We start from the raw sequence: 26422 nt of genomic DNA, 5'->3' as shown, positions 1-26422 counted from the left end.
GTCATCAGAAAGTACTGGAAAAATCTTATTAACCCCTCCCTACATGATCACATTACATGTACATCGGATGAAAGGTCGATTAGCTGCATCCCTATGAGCATGTAGATGACGGCGATCACATGGGTTCAGAAGAGGTTCCTTTGCAGTAAGCCCGGGAGCCCTGCAGTGATTGACAGGAGGTCTCCCGCTGCAATGTCCGGGATCAGAGAAGTCTCTGATCCTGGCTGTTTTACCCCCTTGCTCAGTAGTAACCGTTGTATCTAAGTTGTTTGATGGAGTGAGGGGGTTCCCTCCATACCATGGCAGCCAGAAACCCCCAGGCATAGCATCAGTATCTGCTATCTTAGGCTAGTTTCACACTAGCGGCAAGGAACTCTGGCAGGCTGTTTCGGCGGGTGAACAGCCTGCCAGATCCGTGCTCCTGGACTACCTCTCCGCCCCATTGACTATAATAGGAGCGGGCCGGAGTTCCGGCGGCAGCACGGCAAACATGCCGAGAGGCGGCCGGAATAAAAGTACGACATGTATTTTTATTCCGGCTGCCTCTCGGCATGTTTGCCGTGCTGCCGCCGGAACTCTGCCCCGCCCTCATTATAGTCAATGGGGCCGGAGCCATAGACGGGGGCACGTGTGTACTAGCGGCAGCACGGATCCGACAGGCTGTTCACCCACTGCAACAGCCTGCCGGAGTTCCTTGCCGCTAGTGTGAAACTAGCCTTAGTCTGTACAGGTCACTTTTCTGCAGTCATTTCCTTATCATCACAGGCAAGATTAGAAGGTCAGATACCACCTTATACAGATTGTGTCTATGGCTCATGGTGGCCACTGTAAAGCATTTCTCTGAATGATGTTAAAGGGGTTTTCAGAGTTCAGGGCTGAACCCAGATATCGCCTCTTTTGTATTCCCTTACTATGCATGAGAGGAGCATCGGAGTGTTTCCTTTCAAATCTGCAATTTTGTATCTTTTTTTTTTCCGTTACACCATTTGCCATATTGGAAAAATATTTTTATATTTTAATAGTATGGACATTTTCCGATGTGGTGATGCCTATGATGTTTATATTTTTTTTTATTTTATCCTAAAGAAAGGGGGGGTTGATTAAAATTTTTATGTTTTTATATATTATTTTCCTTTAAAAAAAAAAAATGTTTTGTAGCCTCTTTAGGAAGCTACCATGTTTACTACTTTTTTATTTATTGAATATTACCATACTGCAAATAGCAGTATAGTAATATGTGAATTGCTGATTTCTTATGTTGGCCTGCACCTGCTGGCCAACATTGGAATTGCAGCTCTAAAAGGCTGAGTCTCTTCAGATAGACCCAGCCTATTATAATGAATTACCGGCATCTCCAGTCGCTGCACAGGGATGTCAGCATTAACCTGGAAGCGTGCACAGCATCTAATAACTGCGATTGGCATTATTGCCGGTCACGGCCATTAGCTGCGGGCCTCTGCCCTTTGAAACAGCAGAGATCCACTAACCATTGGCCACTTTACAGCTATTTTTCTAATAGAAATGTATGATTTCAGTAATAAAAGTATATTACAAAAATGGTCAGTATCACTGCCCCTCCTGCTTATTACACAAATAAAAATAAAATGGCAGTTACACTTGAAAGGGAGGGGTGGCAGTGGCTGTTTAGCTTCTCATATCTCTGGCTTGGTACCAGCTAGAGATATGGATTTGTATTGTTACCATATGTAATGGAGGTTGAGCAACTTTGTGACTGCGTGGTGCTGATTTTGAGTTAAACCTCATCCTTGACCAGTCTCACTTGAAAAGGGAAGGCGAGGATTTTGCTGGTGGAGTCTGTATGCAATAAGCCCTTCATGTGCCTTGCAAGGACAACCCCTCTTCAGCTGGAAGCCGCCATGCTGATCAGCTGCTTCCGCCAGGTCCGGCTTCTTCCAGCCTCACCGCTGATGACCGGAGGAAGTCTCCATTGGCCACGCATGTCCAGTTCACGGGACATCTACATGTCAGTCATTCAAATCGATAGCTGACCACGTGGTACATATTGGTTTCTCAACCAGTCTCGAATGGACACCATTGTCTGTAGGTTCCCTTGGGCTTCCATTGCCCTAATTTTGGAAATCTTAAGGCTGACCCTGACAAAGTGTTAAGAGTCTACAGGGTTACAGATCCTCGGCATAGGTCATCACTGTCAGATCGGTGGGTGTCCAGCACCCCCCTCCGATCAGCTGTGGTGACAGAAGCTCCATGCACCACCTAGTGGCGAGCCTGGGTACTGCGCCAGAAATGATTCCATGTACAGGGCCTTCTGCTTCCACCCGTACACAGTTTTCAATATAACAGTTGATGAATGGGGCTTTCAGGAGTCGGACTCCCACCGATCTGCAGCCTGGAGTCCCCTTTAAGGCAGCGTGTTTGCAGAGATGTAAATATGTCGTTGCTTCTTCATAATTGCTGGTTTGTGTGGTTTGAGGGTATTTTCGTCACCTTGGGTTTCTGCTCTGAGCTATTTCAGTTGCACAGTTTGTGTAGAGCATATATTGGTGTTACTTTACTCCAGTGGAAATGTTGATTCTCGGCGGTGTGACGGAAGTGTGGTCGACCTAAAAATGAGCAGTTTTGAAACTTTCTGGTTTAAAACCAGCAGAATGCACCCAGCCGCCTCACACACGGATGGTGAGCACATCAGACCCGCGTAGCCTTCAGCAGGACGGCTTTCTTCCTCTCGCTCCAGTCACCGTCACTTCAGGGACTGTGATCATCACTTTGACATAGGAGATCAGAAATGCTTCTTTCTTTCTCTGTAGGACAATCCTATTGGAAACTGGGATGGCCGCTACAATGGGATCCAGCTGTGTAGCTTTGCTAGTGTGGAAAGCACTCTCCTCCTGCACATCAATGATATCATCCCAGGTAGGAATATGCTGTCCTGAATTTTTGGAATTCACCGCTCCCTCTTCCCCCTCCATGTTTCCGGTCTTTGGGCTTATTCACATGTCCGTAGTCCGTCCGTGCCCATGTTAGTGGACCTATGGACTGCAGACCCATTCAAGTCCATAAGATATGGCGTGGAACGAAGACACGGATAGAAGGCTTCCGTGGGCTTTTGGGTCCATGCCACCGTACCGCAAAACATAAGACATGTCCTGTGTTTTGCTATATATTGCAGATAGCGGACCCATTCATGTCAATGAGTCCGCACTGCGCTATGGGATTGACAGGGCCAGTGCCCGTGTATTGCAGACTGCACAGCGCCCACACAGTCGTGTGAATGAGCCCTTTTTCTGGGAGAAGAATCGCTGATGCTCTCCACATGCCATATCTTTCCGTTGATTCGCTGTATGATTATAGTAGTCGGTTTAAAGGGTTTCTGTCACCCCAATTTTTGCTAGTAAACAGGCTGACGTTAGAGAAACGTGAAAATGTCACCTGAATTTAACTCTGCATTTCTTTTATTTATGTATGCCCCTGTTTTCCTGTAATTTTAACTTTTATTATATGCAAATGAGCCTCTAGGTGTAATGGCAACACCCCCCTTCCTGCTCCTAGAGGCTCATTTGCATATAATACAAGTTAAAATTACAAAAAAAACAGGGGCATACTTAAATTCAGGTGACATTTTCATGTCTATAATGTCAGCCTGTTTAATAGCGAAAATTCGGGTGACAGAAACCCTTTCAGCTAAATTATATTATTTGATCAGAAAATAAAGTTTTAAAGGGCATCTGTCAGCAGATTTGTTCCTATGACACTGGCTGTCCTGTTACATGTGCACTTGGCAGCTGAAGGCGTCCGTGTTGGTCCCATGTTCATATGTGCCTGCATTGCTGGGGAAAATGATGTTTTATTATATGCAAATGAGCCTCTAGGAGCAACGGGGACGTTACCATTACACCTAGAGGCTCTGCTCTCTCTGCAACTGCTGTGCCCCTTTGACATGACCAGGGGTGATGACGTTTACACTGCCTGGTCCTGTCAATCAAAGGGCAGAGGGTGCGGCAGTTGCAGAGAGAGCGGAGCCTCTAGGTGTAATGGTAACGCCCCCGTTGCTCCTAGAGGCTCATTTGCATATAATAAAACATAATTTTTCTCAGCAATGCGGGCACATGCAGTCAGGTCCATAAATATTGGGACATTGACACAATTCTAGCATTTTTGGCTCTATACACCACCACAATGGATTTGAAATGAAACGAACAAGATGTGCTTTAACTGCAGACTGTCAGCTTTAATTTGAGGGTATTTACATCCAAATCAGGTGAACGGTGCAGGAATTACAACAGTTTGCATATGTGCCTCCCACTTGTTAAGGGACCAAAAGTAATGGGACAATCGGCTTCTCGGCTGTTCCATGGCCAGGCGTGTGTTATTCCCTCATTATCCCAATTACAATGAGCAGATAAAAGGTCCAGAGGTCATTTCACGTCTGCTTTTTGTATTTGGAATCTGTTGCTGTCAACTCTCAAGATGAGATCCAAAGAGCTGTCACTATCAGTGAAGCAAGCCGTCATTAGGCTGAAAAAAACACAACAAACCCATCAGAGAGATAGCAAAAACATTAGGCGTGGCCAAAATAACTGTTTGGAACATTCTTAAAAAGAAGGAACGCATCGGTGAGCTCAGCAACACCAAAAGACCTGGAAGACCACGGAAAACAACTGTGACGGATGACCGAAGAATTCTTTCCCTGGTGAAGAAAACACCCTTCACAACAGTTGGCCAGATCAAGAACACTCTCCAGGAGGTAGGTGTATGTGTGTCAAAGTCACCAATCAAGAGAAGACTTCACCAGAGTGAATACAGAGGGTTCACCACAAGATGTAAACCATTGGTGAGCCTCAAAAACAGGAAGGCCAGATTAGAGTTTGCCAAACGACATCTAGAAAAGCCTTCACAGTTCTGGAACAACATCCTATGGACAGATGAGACCAAGATCAACTTGTACCAGAGTGATGGGAAGAGAGGAGTATGGAGAAGGAAAGGAACTGCTCATGATCCTAAGCATACCACCTCATCAGTGAAGCATGATGGTGGTAGTGTCATAGCGTGGGCATGTATGGCTGCCAATGGAACTGGTTCTCTTGTATTTATTGATGATGTGACTGCTGACAAAAGCAGCAGGATGGATTCTGAAGTGTTTCGGGCAATATTATCTGCTCATATTCAGCCAAATGCTTCAGAACTCATTGGACGGTGCTTCACAGTGCAGATGGACAATGACTCAAAGCATACTGCAAAAGCAACCAAAGAGTTTTTTAAGGGAAAGAAGTGGAATGTTATCCAATGGCCAAGTCAATCACTGGACCTGAATCCGATTGAGCATGCATTTCACTTGCTGAAGACAAAACTGTAAGGCAAATGCCCCAAGAACAAGCAGGAACTGAAGACAGTTGCAGTAGAGGCCTGGCAGAGCATCACCAGGGATGAAACCCAGTGTCTGGTGATGTCTATGCGTTCCACACTTCAGGCTGTAATTGACTGCAAAGGATTTGCAACCAAGTATTAAAAAGTGAAAGTTTGATTTATGATTATTATTCTGTCCCATTACTTTTGGTCCCTTAACAAGTGGGAGGCACATATGCAAACTGTTGTAATTCCTGCACCGTTCACCTGATTTGGATGTAAATACCCTCAAATTAAAGCTGACAGTCTGCAGGTAAAGCACATCTTGTTCGTTTCATTTTATGGTTTCATCCATTGTGGTGGTGTATAGAGCCAAAAATTTTAGAATTGTGTTGATTTCCCAATATTTATGGACCTGACTGTATGAACATAGGTCCAACACAGATGCCTTCAGCTGCCAAGTGCACACGTAACAGGTCAGCCAGTGTCATAGGTACAAAACTGCTGACAGATTCCTACTATGAAGGCTAACAAAGGAGTTTTCCAGCTATTTAAATCTTCTTTTTTTTAAAATGGTGTAAAATATTTAAAATAAGTGACACTTCCCTTAGGCTACTGCACATCTGCCCTAAGATTCCAGTGTTGGGTTCAGTCATAGGAGCAGAATACCAGAACCGTTATATCTGGCTTATGCCAGACGTTGTCAGCGCCCAATGGATCCCATTCCCTATAATGGGGTCCTACAGGTTTCCAGAGTGAATACCGGCATTGCTATATACTGCTGTATATAGCAATATTTCATCCGTTTTTTTTTGTTTTTTTTTACCTGCTGGAATCTGGCGCAGATGTGAGCCTTGCGTTACTGATCCTCCCATTCCGCTTTATATTCGCCTCAACAAGCAGGAAATGACCGGTCAGCCAATCATTGCCCCCAGGAGTGACCCGCCATCGATTGGCTGAAGAGGCCATTTCCTGTCTTTTAAGAGGGACCAGGAAGCGGCATGGGAGCATCGGGGGGTTTAGAGGTGAATGTGACTTGTTTTATTATTTTACACCTTGTCATTCATGTAACAGAAGCGGCTGCGTACTAAACTCTTCTTCTGTTCCTCACAGAAACAGTAAGCCAGGAGAGGCGCTCTCTAAAACTCTCCTTTGCATCAAGGTGTGGAAGTGAGAAGAGCCTATCCAGTCACAGCAAACCAAAGGCCTCAGGTAACGTGTGCTCAGGATTATTCCCGGATCCTACATGTGTGCATGGTCAGGATTATTCCCGGATCCTACATGTGTACATGGTCAGGATTATTCCCGGATCCTACATGTGTGCATGGTCAGGATTATTCCCGGATCCTACACGTGTGCATGGTCAGGATTATTCCCGGATCCTACACGTGTGCATGGTCAGGATTATTCCCGGATCCTACATGTGTGCATGGTCAGGATTATTCCCGGATCCTACACGTGTGCATGGTCTGGATTATTCCCGGATCCTACATGTGTGCATGGTCAGGATTATTCCCGGATCCTACACGTGTGCATGGTCAGGATTATTCCCGGATCCTACACGTGTGCATGGTCAGGATTATTCCCGGATCCTACACGTGTGCATGGTCAGGATTATTCCCGGATCCTACTTGTGTGCATGGTCAGGATTATTCCCGGATCCTACACGTGTGCATGGTCAGGATTATTCCCGGATCCTACATGTGTGCATGGTCAGGATTATTCCCGGATCCTACATGTGTGCATGGTCAGGATTATTCCCGGATCCTACACGTGTACATGGTCAGGATTATTCCCGGATCCTACATGTGTACATGGTCAGGATTATTCCCGGATCCTACATGTGTGCATGGTCAGGATTATTCCTGGATCCTACATGTGTGCATGGTCAGGATTATTCCTGGATCCTACACGTGTGCATGGTCAGGATTATTCCTGGATCCTACATGTGTGCATGGTCAGGATTATTCCCGGATCCTACATGTGTGCATGGTCAGGATTATTCCCGGATCCTACATGTGTGCATGGTCAGGATTATTCCCGGATCCTACACGTGTGCATGGTCAGGATTATTCCCGGATCCTACATGTGTGCATGGTCAGGATTATTCCTGGATCCTACTTGTGTGCATGGTCAGGATTATTCCTGGATCCTACATGTGTGCATGGTCAGGATTATTCCCGGATCCTACATGTGTGCATGGTCAGGATTATTCCCGGATCATAGATCATCAGTATCTGATTAATGGGGGTCTGACTCCCGAAACCCCAGCTGTTTGAAGAGGCTGCGGTGGTCTGGTGAGTGCTGCCCCCTCCTCACAGCTCATCAAGCACAGTGCCACACTTTCTATAGTGGCTGTGCTTGGTATTGCAGCCCAGGCCCATTCACTTGAGTGGTACGGAGCTGGATCCGGCAGGGTTCAGCAAAAACGCTTCCGTTACTGATTATACAACCGTCTGTATCGATTATGGATCCGTTTGTATTATCTGTAACATAGCCAAGACTGATCCGTCATGAACACCATTGAAAGTCAATGGGAGACGGATCCGTTTTCTATTGTGTCCGAGAAAAATTGATCCGTCCCCATTGACTTGCATTGTGGATCATGACAGATCCGTCTTGCTCCGCATCCCAGGACGGAAAGCAAACTGCAGCACGCTGCGGTTTGCTCTCCGCTATGAGAGAGGAATGCATTTTGGAGCACTCCGTTCTGTTCAGTTACGTTTTGTCCCTATTGACAATGAATGGGGACAAAACGGAAGAGTTGTTTTCCGGTATTGAGCCCCTATGACGGATCTTAATACCGGAAAATATTAACGCTAGTGTGAAAGTAGCCTTAGGGCTCATGCACACGAACGTATATTCTTTCCGTGTCCATTCTGTTTTTTTTGCGGACCGTATACGAAACCATTCATTTCAACGGGTCTGCAAAAAAAACAAAAAAAATGGAAGTTATTCCGTGTGCATTCTGTTTCCGTATGTCCGGAATGCACACGGACGTCATCCGTTTTTTGCGGACCGCAATATATACGTATGAGGCCTTAGTAGTATGCATTAGAAAAATCTTGTTTGGGCCTGTAAGTATTTGCTCAGCAACTGTCATGCGAGCCTCCCCCTACATGGCGGGATTATATGGTAAAGGCTAATGGCTGGAAATGAAACAAAATCCAAAAAAAGCAAGTAAAATAATTTTGCACATTTTAAATGGTCCGTTCTTTTCTCGCAGCAGGATCTACCTCTGAATCCGGGAGCAGGAACCGGTCAGAATTTTTTTACACTTTAAATGGCAGCTCTGTGGATTCCCAGCACCAGTCGAAAAGTAAGAACAGCTGGTACATGGATGAAGGTACGTTTTTTTTTTACTCTGTGTACATTACAGTGCGGTACAAAATGGCTGCCATTGAGCGTTGTGTGTTACGGACCAGCGGGCGGGTGTCGTTGCTTTGGAGTCTTATAGTTCCCATCAGCAGCCGTCATGAGTGAACAGTAATACAAGGAAGCGCCTCCAGTAGATTTGGGCACCTTCGCTGGGTACACCCTTCAGTGACCAGCTGGGCGTGGAGAGACACTGGTGCTTGGCACCGCTGTCACATTGCCTCCCTGTAAGAAGAGACACGTATATGGCAGGGCAGTAGCCGGTTCTAGATCCTCGTAGCGGTGAAGGAGCCGTCGTCATACAGTCAATGAACAGCATTGGTTTTTCACCAGAGCTTGGACATGTTGTTTGTCTCCTGCCCTATTTAATCCTTTCAGCTCGGGGCGATTTGCCGTTTTCATTTTTCACTCCCTTCCTTCCCGGAGCCATAACATTTTTATTTTTCCGTTCACACAGCCATATGAGGGCCTGTTTGTTTATTTTGCAGAAGAAGTTGCACTTTCTATTGGCACCATTTAATATTACGTACAATGTAGTGGGAAGCTTGAAAAAAAATTCCCAATGGGGAAGAATTGGGGGGGGGAAAAAATGCAATTCCGTCTTAGCTTTCTGGGTTTTCGTTTTTATGGGGTACCCTATGTGGTAAAACTGACCTGTTACCTTTATTCTCTGGGTCAGTATGATTACGGCGATACCGCATTTATATAGTTTTTCATGTGTGTGTGTTTAATACTAAAAAAAAAAAAAAAAAAAAAAAAACTTTTGAAAATACAAATTTTTTTTTTCTGCATCGCCATAGTATGACCCCCATAACTTTTTTTTTTTTAATAGATATAGGAGCTGTTTGAGGGCTTATTTTTAGCGAGGTGATCTGTAGTTCTTATTAATACCATTTTGGAGTGTGTAGGACTTTTTATTATTTTTTGAGAGGTGAAGTGACAAAAATCTGCCATTTTGGTTTTTTTTTTTTTTTTTTTATAGTATGGAATGCGTCGGTGCAAACGATCTTTATTTTCTTATTTAATAGTGATTTGAATTTTTAGATTTTTTTTTTTTATATTAAAAAAACATCATCATTTTTTCTTACTTTTTTTTTACACATATTTTGAGACGCCTGGGGCTTTTACAAGCGATTGTTAGATTGCTTGTCCCATAGACTCTGATGAATTACCATTGCAGTCTATAGGAGTTGCACTGTGTTCCTATGGAGCCCTGCCACCTGCAGTCCTCGATAGCAACTGCTGTGGTAGCCTTGGATCCTTCAGATGCACTGAGACTACCACAGAAACGGATGGCTCCCCTGATTCCCGAGTGGGAAGCTCTTTGGGCCATGGGAGTGCAGCATTCCCTGAGAAAGTAGCCTCAGATGCCAGGATCACAATTGACCACAGTATCTGAGGTTTTATATGTCTATGATCGGCGTTATCGACAATCATAGACATTAACCCCCGGCCTTTGCTGTGTGAAACAGCAGAAACCCTGTGGCTATCACGCTTCTCTGCTCCAGTGCAGGGACCATCTTTGAAGACCTGACCAGTGGCGTATACATGTACAGCGCTGGTTGGGACGAGGTTAAAGGGGTTGTCCAGACCCTAATAATGATGACCTATCCTCAGGATAGGTAATCAATATCTGATCGGCGGGGGTCCGACACCCGGCACCCCCGCCGATTAGTGGTTTGAAGAGGATGCAGCGCTCCATGTGAGCACCGCTTCCTCCTCATTACACCGCACTTCGTCTCATAAGTGCCGTGTAATACAGGCATCCGCTACATTCAAGTGAATGGAGCGGGTGCAGTTACACTACGCCGCCGCTCCATTGGAGATGACTCAGTGTGATGACGAGGATGCCTCCTCGTCTCACAGCTGATCGATCGGACCCCCGTCGATCAGATATTGATGGCCTATCCTGAGGATAGGTCATCAATACCATGGGCTGGACAACCCCTTTAAGCAGGACGTCTGAAACCGTTTATCCACTCTACTGTCCTTTGTAAAAGGTGTAGATGTCCTGGAAATGCTGTTTATTATCTGTTTTTGAGCTGCGTGAACTTTGCTGTATACGGCATCCGATCAATTCACTTCAGAGAGGCAGTCAGAATCCACAGGATTAATCTCTGGACTCCTGGTAGACTGCGCTATTCTGTCCGCCAATAAAGCTGGGAATGAATGGAAAGCAGAGTCCAGAGACTAGTCCTTTGTCTGATAATTTTATCAATAAGAAAATACAAAGATCATTTGCACTGCCACGTCCCATGGTATTTAATTGCAGTCTATGGGACAAGCTAACAAACGCTTGTTAAAGCCCTATAAGGAAGGCCCCTTTCACACGGGCGAGTATTCCGCGCGGATGCGATGCGGGAGGTGAACGCATTGCACCCGCACTGAATACCAACCCATTCATTTCTATGGGGCTGTGCACATGAGCGGTGATTTTCACGCATCACTTATGCGTTGCGTGAAAATCGCAGCAAGCTCTATATTCTGTGTTTTTCACACAACGCAGGCCCCATAGAAGTGAATGGGGCTGCGTGAAAATCGCAAGCATCCGCAAGCAAGTGCGGATACGGTGCGATTTTCACGCACCTTTGCTAGGAGACGATCAGGATGGAGACCCGATCATTATTATTTTCCCTTATAACATGGTTATAAGGGAAAATAATAGCATTCTGAATACAGAATGCATAGTAAAACAGCGCTGGAGGGGTTAAAAAATAAAATAAAAATTTAACTCACCTTAGTCCACTTGATCGCGTAGCCGGCATCTCCTTCTGTCTCCTTTGTTGAATAGGACCTGTGGTGAGCATTAATTACAGGAACAGGACCTTTGATGACGTCACTCCGGTCATCATATGGTATGTCACATGATCTTTTACCATGGTGATGGATCATGTGATGACCGGAGTGACGTCATCAAAGGTCCTGTTCCTGCAATTAATGCTCACCACAGGTCCTATTTAACAAAGGAGACAGAAGGAGATGCCGGCAGCGCGATCAAGTGGACTAAGGTGAGTTAAATTTTTATTTTATTTTTTTTAACCCCTCCAGCGCTGTTTTACTATGCATTCTGTATTCAGAATGCTATTATTTTCCCTTATAACCATGTTATAAGGGAAAATAATACAATCTACAGAACACCGATCCCAAGCCCGAACTTTTTCACCACCTAATGGCTTTCTTGCATGCCTAGCATTTTTTTTTTTTTTTTTTTTTTTTTTTAGAGGAAACTATGTGCCCTTCCTGTGATGTCACCTCCTGTAGAGATGTATGGGAGAAAAAACATCGGTCACAAAAATGGCATGTCTATTAACCCCTCAAGGACTGGGCCCCTTTGCGTTTTTTAGTTTTTTCATTTTTTTCCTCTCCACATTCCAAGCGCCATAACTTTTTTAAAATTTTCCGTTCACATGGCCATATGGGGGCTTATTTTGTTGTGGGACAAGTTATTTCTTTAATGGCACCATTTAATTTATCCTATCTTTTATTTGAACCGGAAAAAAATTCTTTGTGGGTTGAAACTGAAAAAAACCCAAACAATTCATCTAAGGTTTTATGGGTTTTGATATTACGATGTTTACTATGTGCTAAAAATGACATGACGTACGAATATGGTAATATTTGTCACCATATTCAAATTTGTATATTTTTTTATTTATTTTTTTGCTTTGTTTTACTGCCTTTACAAAAAATAACCTTAATAAAATGAAATAAAAAATTTCTTTGCATCGCCATTTTGTGACAGGCATAACCTTTTTTATATTTCCGTCTACTGGGCTGTATGAAGATTTGTTTTCTTGTGGGTCGGACTATTGGTTTAATTATTACCATTTTGAGATACGTTTGACTTTTTCATCACTTCCTATTCAGTAACGGGATTTTGTTCACTGTGCAGGAAAATTATTTTTATATTTTAATAGTTGGGGCCTTTTATTGTTTATTTTATTTTTTTATGTAAAATTGGGAAAGAGGAGTAATATTTCAATTTTATTTTAATTTTTTTACTTTTTACACAACAATTCTTAGTCCTCTTAGGGAACTGGATCATCTTCTGATCGCTTGTCCCATCAGATTCTGAGACCATGCCTGCTGAGCTGTGCCTCGCGCATGGCTTTATAGTCAGGTAACCATGTCAGGCCCTGAGAACCTTCAGAAGGCTCAGTACTGTGGTGGTAACTGATCAGAGCAGGGGATCTGGTTAGAAGGCAGAGGGAGCCCCCTCCCTCGGCGTCATTGCGGATCCTGTTTATTTTTGGTCGGTGCCTGCTGTATTATATAGCTGGCGCCCACCTTGTACGGAGTGAACCCAGCGTGTAAGCTCGCTCTATACATTCCCTTAAGCATAATGACATACATATACGTCATTATGCGTTAAGGGGTTAAAAGGGTTTTCAGGGAGTTCAGTGTTGACGGCCTATCCCTAGGAAAAGTCAATATCAGTATCTGATCAGTGGTGGTCTGACTTCCGACACCAGCTGTTTGAAAAGGTTGTGGTGCTGCGATAATCGCTGCCGCCTCCTCTCAGCATACCAAGCACAGCGCCGTACATTGTATAGTGGCTGTTCTTGGTATTACAGTGCAGACCCATTCACTTGAATGAGACTGAACTGCAAATCGGTCATAAGACTGATGAACGTAACCTCCCTGGTCAATGGAGTGCACACAGTGAGGGTGCCTGGAGTCGGACCTCCACCGATCAGATATTGACGACCTTATCCTAGGCCATCAGTATTAAGTCTGTGAAAACCCCTTTAACATCTGTAGTAATTTGTCTACTTGTTTATCCTCATTGAATTTTTTTTTCCAACCGAGGGTCCCCCAGCAATGAAAGCTGTTAGTCCTTGCTGGCGGACTCTTCCATGGCCGGCACTCGGCTGATCGTCCTCTTGGAGCAGAGCATGCTGGGAGCATGCAGGATGACTTCAATATGGCAGTTAGGTTGGTCAGTTTGTAGCTGCTCTCCTTACGTGTGGTCAGCGTCTTACAGCTTTCTTTTCTCCCACTGTGTGTATTTCTTTAAAAATGCAGTTTATTTCACAAGCGGACCGCTTCCTCTCCCATTGAACGCGTGCTTGATGCTTTTGTCCCCACAGCCCGTGAGAGATCGTCACGAGGAGGAACTTCTGGTATCCAAGAGAGCAACCGCTGTGAAGGTAGATGTTTATATGACATGTTCTAGATAGTCTTCATGCAGTATGGCGTCCACCTCGGGGCACATTGCCTAGCACTCTTCATTTCCCATAGTCATTTGGATGTCTACTAAGCTCTATTTTGGACAGTGTAATTGCATTGCTTCCTCCCACGGCCTTCACATACAGCTTCCTCTTGTGGCTCTAACCTCTACCTTGGTTCCTTCCCTAAGAAAAACAGATTTTCTTCAATTAGTGTGGTGTCCAGTTTGGACGCCCACAACCTACATTGTATGTTCCCCCTAAAGGGGTATTCCCATCTTAGACATTTATAGCATATCTGCAGTATATGCCATAAATGTCTGACAGATGTGGTCCCACCTCTAGACTGGGGCCGACATCTGTCTCCACAGCAGGGGACCCGTGTCCCTCTTGGGTAGGTGACAGTGAATGTATGAAGAGGTGACTCGTAGATCACAGACATTTATGGTATATCCTGTGCAGACTTTTGCAGTATACTGAATTAGGGTGCTCTGCTTTTAAATTTTCACACAAAATTGCTACAGTCCATGCTTTGAGCTGTACATATTCACATCCAGAACTAAAGAAGGCTACAACTCTGGCTCCCACACTGAAGATTGTAGTGAAAGAGACGTATTGCAGTACGTAATGTCTGTTGCTATTTAGACATATGCAGCTACCTTATGCAGCCCCTAGAGACGGGCGGCCATGTTATGAATCCCCTAGAAACTGGCGGCCATCTTATGAATCCCCTAGAGACGGGCGGCCATGTTATGAATCCCCTAGGGACTGGCGGCCATCTTATGAATCCCCTAGAGACGGGAGGCCATGTTATGAATCCCCTAGAGACGGGAGGCCATGTTATGAATCCCCTAGAGACTGGCGGCCATCTTATGAATCTCCTAGAGACAGGTGGCCATCTTATGAATCCCCTAGAGACAGGTGGCCATCTTATGAATCCCCTAGGGACGGGCGGCCATCTTATGGATCCCCTAGGGACGGGCGGCCATCTTATGGATCCCCTAGGGACGGACGGGCACCTTATGGATCCCCTAGGGACGGGCGGGCACCTTATGGATCCCCTAGGGACGGGCGGGCACCTTATGAATCCCCTAGGGACGGGCGGGCACCTTATGAATCCCCTAGGGACGGGCGGCCACCTTATGAATGGGTTTGTTCTACACTACTGGAAAATGAAAAAAGAATATCTGGAAAAATTAATGCAATTGAGCTGAGATTGACAAAGTATAAACAGCTAGTGGTGCTTGGTCATGGTTTGCTGGATATCGTCCTGTGGTGCCTCATTCCAAGCTCTTACAACTTGGACCTGTACTTCCGCTGAGGTGGTTGTTGGCTGCTGTGCAGAGATTTAGAAATATAGCTGGCAAGGGAAACTACTGGAACCCTGACAAGCATATTGTGTAGCGTGGACATGATCTTTTTGGAAGACTACATCAAAAAGGCAGAAGAACTGGTTCTACATTGTTCTGGACATACCGAAGGTTGCTCAGTGTTTCCTCTACTAATACCAGGGAGCAACGGCCATAGTAGCTAATGGCGCCCACACCATGACACCTGGTCTCTTGGTCTTGTGCATCTCCGTACTGTGCATGATGGCAGTAGGTGCTCTTCAGCCCTCCTGCAAACTCTGATGTTGTGTTCAGTGATGAAAGCAGGTTCTGCCCTGGTACTAATGATGGCCGTATCAGAGTTCCCAGGAGGGCTGGAGAATTGGCAGATCTCCTGGGCGCTTTAGAAGTCTACCGGAAAGCAGCTCTGATTGTGTGTGGCACCAGGATGGTGTTTCATCAGACTCGGCATCCAAACACAAATTGAGGGGGTGGCACCATGGTGTGAAAAGGGGTGTGGTCTATTATAAAAGGGCGTGGTTTGAGAAAAGGGTCGCCCCGTACTCTGCGATCTTCTGAAGACCACTTCATAATAGTGACCCCTTTTATCTCATCCACAATAATAGAATAACCTATGCCTCCAGTAACGGACTGTGCCTCCATACCTGATGCACCTTTTGGCAGATGTTTGGGGGGGGGAATGCTTAGTTGGCGCTGGCGTGTTAAGTTGTGCCCAGTTGTCTTTTAGCAGGGCACCAATAAACATAGCAGACTTTACTCATATCCTTTTATATATTTTTTTTTTATTATTCTAGTTGTTGAAGACTCAGCAAAATCTCTAACCGAGACCTCTCCATCTTCATTTGGGCACTGTTCTCCCCCTCTGCAGCCCACGGCGAGCAGCTGCTCCCCTGGAGAGAATAGATTCCATTCCCTCCCATTTAGCCTTTCCAAGATGTCCAGTACTAATGGCACGATGGGACACACTCCCCTCTCGCTGTCTGTGCAGTCAGTCATTGGAGAATTAAACTACGCATCCCTGCAGGACAGCCCGCCCGGGCCACCACATCTGTCGAATATGCACGGCCTGGAGGTGGGCTCACTGGCAGAAGTTAAAGAGAACCCACCGTTCTATGGCGTGATCCGCTGGATTGGTCAGCCTCCAGGAGTCGGGGAAATGTTAGCCGGACTAGAGCTGGTAACGCAAAGCACATCTTTCAATCACAGAACTACATGGTTTGGTTTGGACTCTTTAGTATGACTATTACCCATTTAAAGGGGTTGTGCCAAATTTAAAGAAGCACTCTGGGATTTTTTTTTCTTCTTTTGCCTGTATAGTGCAGGAGAGGATAAAGGCTTTACTTTATGTCTTGTGTATACTTGTTTTATTTGATGTGGTAATTTGTGGACAGATATGGTTTTCTTACTGAATCCTACATTTCCCATCATGCCTGGGTTTCCAGAGACAGAGAGGGGTGCCCCTACACTGTGTAAGGGCAGCCACGACAGATCAGTGACACAGAGCTGCTGTCCCCTCACACTGCAGGGTCTCCATGCCTTCCTATGTGATGCAGCTTGAGACTATCTGCCCTGTCAGCTCTTACATTCAGGAGGCAGGGAGACCAGTGTGAAGCTACATCTCATAAAATTACACTGGAGAGTCAGTACACACAGATAGTGCAGGCAGGCAGTGTGAGTCAGGAGGTGTATATTAAAGCTAAGCACCTACTATATATCTGTACTCCTGAACTTTTAGTTAGGGGAGGCCATAGATCAACAGAATACAGAGATATACAGAGGAACATGGAGGGAGGGGAGGGTCCTGAGAGCTGCCAGGAGTGGATTTGATCGGTGATGATGTCATTCTGTAGTTCACAGAAAGTCAGCCACAGGGGAGAGACTGAGTTCCTGTTTCCACATTAGAGCAAGCTCTGGGCTGGTGGTCAGACTTAAGATCATCCATAATATAAAAAGTTCAAAATGTATAGTTGCAACTGAGGGTGTAACACATTACACTGCTAGAATACTGGTAGTGAGTTAGCAATAGATCTAAAAAGTAAAAAAAAACTAAAAAAAAAAACTGGAGTGCTTCTTTAAAAATTATCCACTGGATAGGAGATGGCTACCATATCTCATAATTTCCCCATCTGAGTGGAGCAGCAGCAGGTGAAGCATGTGGGGTGCATTCTCTATGGGGCGGCTGGAGATAGACAGGTAGCAGTCCCATAACCAATGAATGAAAGATGCTCCAGAATTTCATGATAAATGAACGCATTTAGGCCCCTTTTACATGAGTGGTTTCCACGCATCCGACTCGCAGCGTGAGTATGCTGCAGCTCCCGTCCAGACCTCTCAGAAATTATGGTTTATGATGCTATGTAACCCTTACAGTTCTGGAATGTATTGGATAACACTGACTTAATGCTGTCAGTGTTATTCAATACATTCCAAAACTCTAAGGATTACATAGCATCATAAATCAATATAATGTTATGCGACCCCGTCAGTCCTGGGAGGTCAGGACGGAAGCTGCCGCATACTCGCACTGCGAGTCGGATACATGGGACGGATGTGTAGGAGAGGCGTCGGGTCCTCCTTTAAAAGGGTGGTTCCAGTACAAAGACTTCTCTCCTTTCCTGTGCATAGGGGATAAGTATCTGATCAGCTGAGGTCTGACCTCTGGGGCCCCGCCAATCATCAGAATGGGAGCCCTATGTTCTCCCATTTGAATGGAATGCTGGTCACTTGTGCGTGTTGCTGCCAGAGATAGCTGAGCGCTTGTACTTGCTCGTCTCCACTCGTCCACCGAGTTGAATGGAGCAGCAGTGACTATGTGTGACTGCTGGCTGCATTTAAACAAGAAAACAGAAGGCCCCGCCATTCTTGTGACTGGCGGGGGCCTCAGTGGTTGAAACCCCACCAGTCTGACACTTATCTCCTATCCCGTCGATGGGGTAAAGGGGTTGTCCCATGAACAATATTCTACATTTTACAAACCAACACCTGATTCGGAATACATTTGTAATTGCATGTAATCAAAAAGTTAGTATAGACACTGAGCTAGTCAATAAAATCTATCTGTATAGCGCCAACTGCTGTTTGTTCTTTCCCTTCTTTCTCTGTCCACCTCACTGAGGTGGACCCACATGCACCACGTCCTTCCACTGCCACCAGGCATATATTTTGTTAGAAGCTGTGACAGTTACAAGAAGGGAGCTGCAGCAGAAAATGGATACACCCCCTGAGCTGCAGCTAAAAGGACACGCCCCTGAGCTGCAGCTAAAAGGACACGCCCCTGAGCTGCCAGTGAAATCTAGCAGAGCAGTTGGATCAATGAATGTGGAGATCTCCGGACCCATGTGAGGTGCTGGGCTGGTTTTAGCTTTGGTAGAAAGATATTGTCATGGACTATATGATGTCTGATTTTCATTTTGTACATTAGTCATGGGACAACCCCTTTAATTCTTTGTAATAGGATAATGGATTAGGGCACATGATTACAGTGACCACTGTTGTTTTTCTGCAGTAAATACTATTCATTACCACAAAATTAACTATATTTTGACAAGCGACACTGCAGCATTTTACAATTTCCTATGGTTTTCTCTAGTGCTATAATCATATAATGGGATCTGATACTCAAAGCTCCAGTTTTAAGTCATAATTGAGCATTTCCTCCAAAATGTTTTGTAAAGTATGTATATAATATGTGTGTGTATGTGTGGCAGCACTGGGGTGTGTATATGTATGGCAGAACGCTGGTGTGTATATGTATGGCAGCACTGGGATGTGTATAACTGCACTGAGATATGTATGCGTATGGCAGCACGCAGGTGTAATGAATAAAGTGAATCCTTTCATTTGTTCTTATACAGCGTTTCATCTACAGTACAGACCAAAAGTTTGTACACACCTTCTCATTCAAAGAGTTTTCTTTATTTTCATGACTATGAAGGCATCAAAACTATGAATTAACACATGTGGAATTATATACATAACAAACAAGTGTGAAACAACTGAAAATATGTCATATTCTAGGTTCTTCAAAGTAGCCACCTTTTGCTTTGATTACTGCTTTGCACACTCTTGGCATTCTCTTGATGAGCTTCAAGAGGTAGTCCCCTGAAATGGTCTTCCAACAGTCTTGAAGGAGTTCCCAGAGATGCTTAGCACTTGTTGGCCCTTTTGCCTTCACTCTGCGGTCCAGCTCACCCCAAACCATCTCGATTGGGTTCAGGTCCGGTGACTGTGGAGGCCAGGTCATCTGGCGCAGCACCCCATCCCTTCATTTCTTAAAGTAATGATGGCCACTCGTTTTTCTTTACTTAGCTGCTTTTTTCTTGCCATAATACAAATTCTAACAGTCTATTCAGTAGGACTATCATCTGTGTATCCACCTGACTTCTCCTCAACGCCACTGATGGTCCCAACCCCATTTATAAGGCAAGAAATCCCACTTATTAAACTTGACAGAGCACACCTGTGAAGTGAAAACCATTTCAGGTGACTACCTCTTGAAGCTCATCAAGAGAATGCCAAGAGTGTGCAAAGCAGTAATCAAAGCAAAAGGTGGCTACTTTGAAGAACCTAGAATATGACATATTTTCAGTTTTTTCACACTTGTTTGTTATGTATATAATTCCACATGTGTTAATTCATAGTTTTGATGCCTTCATAGTTATGAAAATAAAGAAAACTCTTTGAAAGAGAAGGTGTGTCCAAACTTTTGGTCTGTACTGTACATTGCACTAGACCATTTCCGAATTGTCCTGTGTGAACAAATAAAAGCATTCCCTGTTGATCCGGTCTGGAGTGCTGCTCTCACTCATGTATGTTTCTACATCCTTTCATGCATGGGGCAATTAAAGTTAGCAGTCACCAGAAAGTTCACTGCTAAATTAGGCCCAGTGTCTTACAGGGTTAGCTTAGCTGACTGTAATGAAATCTTCCTCTTAGCGATCTATTGCTTCATTCTGGAGAAAAAGTACTTTTAATCCATATGCAAATGAGCAGTTAAGTGCACTAAGGGCAGGCCTAAGCCACTCGGTGCACCTTTGCTCCTCCTGCTTCCTCTGCCCGCCCCTACCTGTCAGGACCAGGAGAGAAGACTCTGCAGGAAGGAGAGGGAGCGGGAGGGGCAAGGGGTGGCTCGGGACCGCCATTGCTGATCACCTAAAACTACAGGTGAAACTCGAAAAATTCGAATATCGTGCAAAAGTCCATTTATATCAGTAATGCAGCTTAAAGGGATTCTGTCATCAAGATTTCCGATATGGAGCTGTTCATATTATCCTCTCAGTCTCCATTATCTAATTAAAAATATACTAGTTTTACCCCCACCTGTCCTTTCACTTTGGATAAAAATCGGTTTTATTAATATGCTAATTACCTTACTAGCGTGCCCAATGGTGCGCCGTAATCTCGCGCATGCGCCCTAAATCCACACAGAATTTTGTGAAAAGGTTCAATATTCTCGGCTCAAAGTGTCACACTTTAGTCAGCTAATTAATCCGTACCCCCCGAGCAAAGGGGACCTCAAAATTGTGACTTTGGGGTGTCATAAGCTGTAAGCCATAATCATCCCAAGGCTTGAAATATCTCGCTGTGCATGTAATGAGTCTCATATGTTAGTTTCACCTTTTAGGTTGCATTACTGAAATAAATAAACTTTGCGCGATATTCCAATTTTCCGAGTTTCACCTGTATATATGTATCTTCCAGAACCTTATAAATGTAGCTGTAGGCAGGGATGTGCGGCGTGGAGTAGCCCCACGTGGCTGTGGCGTCGTCCTCCAGGACATTGGCCACGACCATGCTTCAAGGCCCATCAGGCAAGGAGAGGCCGTAATTCACATAAATGCAGTTGTACTTTTTAGAAATTGAATGTTTTTTTTTTTTTTTTCCCCCCACGTGATCACTTCAGGAAGATGAGTGTGCGGGATGCACAGATGGCACTTTCAAGGGGACAAGATTTTTCACTTGTGCCCCCAAAAAAGCACTTTTCGTGAAGCTGAAGAGCTGCCGGCCAGACTCCAGGTTCGCGTCACTACAGCCAGTGTCCAACCAAATAGAACGCTGTAATTCTCTAGGTAATAAAAGACGGTTTTATACAAAGTTATTCTGAGTAACAGGCGTGAGGGTTGATCTTTTTAGTAGGGTTATTTAAAGGGTCACTTAAAGAGGTTTTCAGACATCTGGGACCCTCACGATCCTGAGAATGAAGAAGCCGCACAGCGCTGATTTAGCTCTGCAGCCCCTTTAAATGTTTCCGCGCATGGCGACGCTCCTAATCGCCTTGCTGTGCAGGGAACGTCAGCACATCCGCATGGACTTGAACGGAACAGTGCTGACGCTTCCTGCCCATTGGGTGGCCAGGACACCTCTGTGCAGCGATCCACGTCCAAGGGGACTCTTCAGTCTCACAGTACGGGGGGTCCAAGATGTTGGACCCCTCCGATCACACAGCGATGGCATATCCCGGTGATAGGCCATCACTTTACAAGATGGGAATACCCCTATGAAGCAATAAAGAGTACATTTCCTGTCCAGTTTGATGCAGAACTATCTGCTGCTGTGCCATTCAGCTGAATGAGTCTTGCAGAACCTTATTCAGATGCAACAAATCTGCAGCGTTTGAATACGCCCTTAACGGTGATAGGTCATCAATATCGGATCAGTGGGGGTCTGTCTCTTGGGACGCCCGCTGATCAGCTGTTTGAAGAGGCTGTGGCGCTCCTGTGAGCATTGCAGCATACCAAGCACAGAGCCGTGCAACCTATAGTGGCCATGCTTGGTATTACAGCTCAGGCCCATTCACTTCAAAGGGACTGAGCTGCGTTTACAGTTGCAAGAAAAAGTATGTGAACCCTTTGGAATGATATGGATTTCTGCACAAATTGGTCATAAAATGTGATCTGATCTTCATCTAAGTCACAACAATAGACAATCACAGTCTGCTTAACCTAATAACACACAAAGAATTAAATGTTACCATGTTTTTATTGAACACACCATGTAAACATTCACAGTGCAGGTGGAAAAAGTATGTGAACCCTTGGATTTAATAACTGGTTGAACCTCCTTTGGCAGCAATAACTTCAACCAAACGTTTCCTGTAGTTGCAGATCAGACGTGCACAACGGTCAGGAGTAATTCTTGACCATTCCTCTTTACAGAACTGTTTCACTTCAGCAATATTCTTGGGATGTCTGGTGTGAATCGCTTTCTTGAGGTCATGCCACGGCATCTCCATCGGGTTGAGGTCAGGACTCGGACTGGGCCACTCCAGAAGGCGTATTTTCTTCTGTTTAAGCCATTCTGTTGTTGATTTGCTTCTATGCTTTGGGTCGTTGTCCATCTTCTGTTGAGCTTCAGCTGGTGGACAGATAGCCTTAAGTTCTCCTGCAAAATATCTTGATAAACTTGGGAATTCAGTTTTCCTTCGATGATACCAATCCGTCCAGGCCCTGACGCAGCAAAGCAGCCCCTAACCATGATGCCCCACCACCATACTTCACAGTTGGGATGAAGTTTTGATGTTGGTCTGCTGTGCCTCTTTTTCTCCACACATAGTGTTGTGTGTTTCTTCCAAACAACTCAACTTTGGTTTCATCTGTCCACAGAATATTTTGCCAGTACTGCTGTGGAACATCCAGGTGCTCTTCTGCAAACTGTAAACGTGCAGCAATGTTTTTTTTGGACAGCAGTGGCTTCCTCTGTGGTATCCTCCCCTGAAATCCATTCTTGTTTAGTGTTTTACGTATCGTAGATTCGCTAACAGGGATGTTAGCATATGCCAGAGACTTTTGTAAGTCTTTAGCTGACACTCTAGGATTCTTCTTCACCTCATTGAGCAGTCTGCGCTGTGCTCTTGCAGTCATCTTTACAGGACGGCCACTCCTAGGGAGAGTAGCAGCCGTGCTGAACTTTCTCCATTTATAGACAATTTGTCTTACTGTGGACTGATGAACAGCAAGGCTTTTGGAGATACTTTTATAATCCTTTCCAACTTTATGCAAGTCAACAATTCTTAATCGTAGGTCTTCTGAGAGCTCTTTTGTGCGAGGCATCATTCACATCAGGCAATGCTTCTTGTGAAAAGCAAACCCAGAACTGGTGTGTGTTTTTTATAGGGCAGCTGCAACCAACACCTCCAATCTCATCTCATTGATTGAACTCCAGTTGGCTGACACCTCACTTGGAGATGTCATTAGTCTAGGGGTTCACATACTTTTTCCACCTACACTGTGAATGTTTACATGGTGTGTTCAATAAAAACATGGCAACATTTAATTCTTTGTGTGTTATTAGTTTAAGCAGACTGTGATTGTCTATTGTTGTGACTTAGATGAAGATCAGATCACATTTTATGACCAATTTGTGCAGAAATCCGTATCATTCCAAAGGGTTCACATACTTTTTCTTGCAACTGTAGGTCACGTGACCGATGAACCTGATGTCAATGGCTTAAGAAGGGGCCTCAGCGCTCACAGGAGCACCACGGCCTCTTCAAACAGCTGATCGGTGGGGGTGCCAAGAGTGGGGCCCCTACTGATCAGATATTGGTGATAGGCTATCTGTATCAAAATCTCGACAACCCCTTTAAGGTCCTTTTACACGGGCCAAGGATTGGGGCATTATCGAAGATGAGCTTTTACACAAACATAAATTCCAGATAATTGCCCCATGTAAAGACGCTGCTAGTCTCCCGATGAACGACCACATTGTCGTTCATTGGGCGGTCGCATCTTTTATGCCGTACGTAAAATAATCGTTTGCCTGCAGCAGATCGTCCTGTGTAAAGGGGGGTGAGCTACAGCAACCAATGACTCTGTATGGGAGTAGTGATCATTCGTTCCTCTACAGAGGAGATGATTGCAGCATGTAAATGCAGCTCTCACCTCCTGTCTCAATAAGACCGTTATGGACAATGTTCAGTTCGTCTACAATAATGTACGTTGTGCTCGTGATGCTGCCATTTATGCACTTCGTGGGGGGGTATTTCTTGCATCGTAACCTTGTATTTTATTGTCCTATTTCAAGCCTTTGGAGGTTATTTGAGTGAAGTTGTGGAAGGGAACACTCCACCTAAAACGGAGAAAGAAGGCTTGGAAGTCATGATTGGGAAGAAGAAAGGTATCCAGGGGCACTACAACTCCTGCTATCTTGATTCTACGTTATTTTGGTGAGTATATATTCTGCACGTGTGGTATATAAAGGTGACTGTGCCCGATCAATGTCCAGAAAATAACCATTTCTTCCTTTCTGTAAAGCTTGTTTTCATTCAGTTCTGTGCTGGACTCTGTACTGCTGAGGCCAAAAGAAAAAACGGATGTCGAATATTACAGCGAAACACAGGCGCTTCTTAGGACGGAGATCGTAAACCCATTGAGAATGTAAGTGATACCACGGCTGTACGTGTAATTACATATGCAGATGTAGCAGAGCTGACGTGGGGCTGCACAGATTGTACATCTTGATAACGCAGTGGGGGAGGTTTACTAATAGTATCGTACTTTGCGTTGTCTTAGAATATGAATTCAAGTCTTAAAGGTGTTGTCTCATCTCGCTAGGATATGCCCCCATTGTCCACCGCTGGGACCTGCACCTATATAGGGAACGGAGCACCGCAAAGTGGAGGCTGGAGGACTCCGGTCCGGCCACCACCAACCGTGCTCCCCATAGAAGTGAATGGGAGCGCACAGCGTATGATCAGCCACCATTCCCATTCACTTCTATGGAGAGCGGCTGCGCATGCGCAGTGCGCCCTCCACCGCTTTCGGGGCTCCGTTTTCTATATAGGTGTGGATCCCAGTGGTGGGACCCGCACCTATCGGACAGTGGGGGCATATCCTAGCGATATGCCCCCATTGTCTGTGATGAGGCAACTCCTTTAATATTAGACTAATTTACTCTTCCGCCACATGGCCCTTTAAATATTTGGAGTATTATAAATCCTGTGCCAAATTTACGCTAGAATTGCCTAAATTTTGTCCGTGCGCCAAAAAATCTGTCTAGTCTAAGCTTATGCCACCTATAATTTAGCGTAGTTTTACTCCAAAAATGCACCAAGTGCTTGTGGGCCACACCTCTCTTCTGTAAGGCCATGGCCCCTTGTTGGACGAGGCGTAAAATGCTTAGAGATTAAAACAGCCAGTTAGGGCTCATGCACACGGCCGTAGCCGGTTTTGCGGTCTGCGAATTGAGGATCCACAAAACATCAATAACGGCCGTGCACGTTCTGCATTTTACGGAACGTCCTGCCATGTATAGAACTGTCCTATCCTTGTCCGTAATATTCACACGACTAGGACATGTTGTAATTTTTTTTTGTGCGGCTGCGGAATGGACATACGGTGTGCTGTCCATATCTTTTGTGGCCCCATTGAAGTGAATGGGTCCACATTCGATCCGCAAAAAAAAAATGCAGATTGGTTGCAGAAAAAAACAACGGTCGTGTGCATGAGCCCTAAATGTACAAAGCATACACACCAGGTTACCACTAGTAAATCTGCCTCGGTAAGATAATGCAGTAAGTATACCTTTGTGCTCCACGTGTTAAAGTGGCTGACAGCTATTCCTCCTGACTCATATACACATGCACGCTCTGTTCAGCCGAGCATGCATGTTTTCTCCACAGGGGGAGGGGAGTAAGCTGCTTTCACCTGCAATTGGCAGGAACAAGCACTTTGAAATGGAACATGCCAGATCCTTCCTAATCTCATTCGCTTATTTAGCGTCAGAATATTTCTATACACCTTTGGGGGCAATTTTTATTTTATTTTTGCATTGTACTCATCATGAGCTAAAAATCATTTTTTCAATTGCTCTTTTTTTTAAATATGGAGTCCTTTTTTCTGTACAGAGCTGAGATGCTCTATTAGCAGGATCTGAATTTTCTCTCTTCTCCGTCAGACAGGGAGCTGACGGCTCCTTATCTCTGCTCTCTGACATCAAAAACACTAAGCTCAATCCTTATCTTTCTGATAAGAATGTTGCGTAAATAAGTGTTTATGGCCTCTTAGTGATTTAGAGAGAAGGTTTATTAGATGACTGCACAAAGTGAAAGTAGGATGCACACCGCTAGAAAAACTGTTCACTCTTTGTGACAAAACAGCTCAATATTTTTTAATAAAGAGCAATTGAAAAAAAGATTTTTAGCCCAAAATGAGTAAAATGCAATTATAAAAAAATTGTCCCCGAAGGTGTACATAGCCTTTAAGGCCTTAT

General features: G+C 44.8%; 1 protein-coding gene across 6 annotated transcripts in view; it reads left to right on the top strand.

Moving 5' to 3' along the window:
• CYLD (CYLD lysine 63 deubiquitinase) overlaps window positions 1–26422 on the top strand; it is a 58847-nt gene that overhangs the window by 16565 nt on the left and 15860 nt on the right. For 4 of the 6 annotated variants that reach the window (XM_040409316.1, XM_040409317.1, XM_040409318.1 and 1 more), the window contains 8 exons: window positions 2787–2892; window positions 6436–6534; window positions 8549–8668; window positions 13788–13847; window positions 16009–16391; window positions 21117–21282; window positions 24236–24377; window positions 24466–24588. In XM_040409316.1, the coding sequence (XP_040265250.1) occupies window positions 2787–2892; window positions 6436–6534; window positions 8549–8668; window positions 13788–13847; window positions 16009–16391; window positions 21117–21282; window positions 24236–24377; window positions 24466–24588 (1199 nt within the window). The remainder of the gene's footprint in view (window positions 1–2786; window positions 2893–6435; window positions 6535–8548; window positions 8669–13787; window positions 13848–16008; window positions 16392–21116; window positions 21283–24235; window positions 24378–24465; window positions 24589–26422) is intronic. The other 2 variants (XM_040409319.1, XM_040409320.1) reach the window with 2 other exon arrangements.

The sequence above is a fragment of the Bufo bufo genome, chromosome 10 (genome assembly GCF_905171765.1).
Source record: "Bufo bufo chromosome 10, aBufBuf1.1, whole genome shotgun sequence".
In the NCBI taxonomy this organism is placed as follows: Eukaryota; Metazoa; Chordata; class Amphibia; order Anura; family Bufonidae; genus Bufo; species Bufo bufo.
The sequence above is the reverse complement of the archived record's forward strand: the minus strand, read 5'-3'. Positions and strand labels throughout refer to the sequence as shown.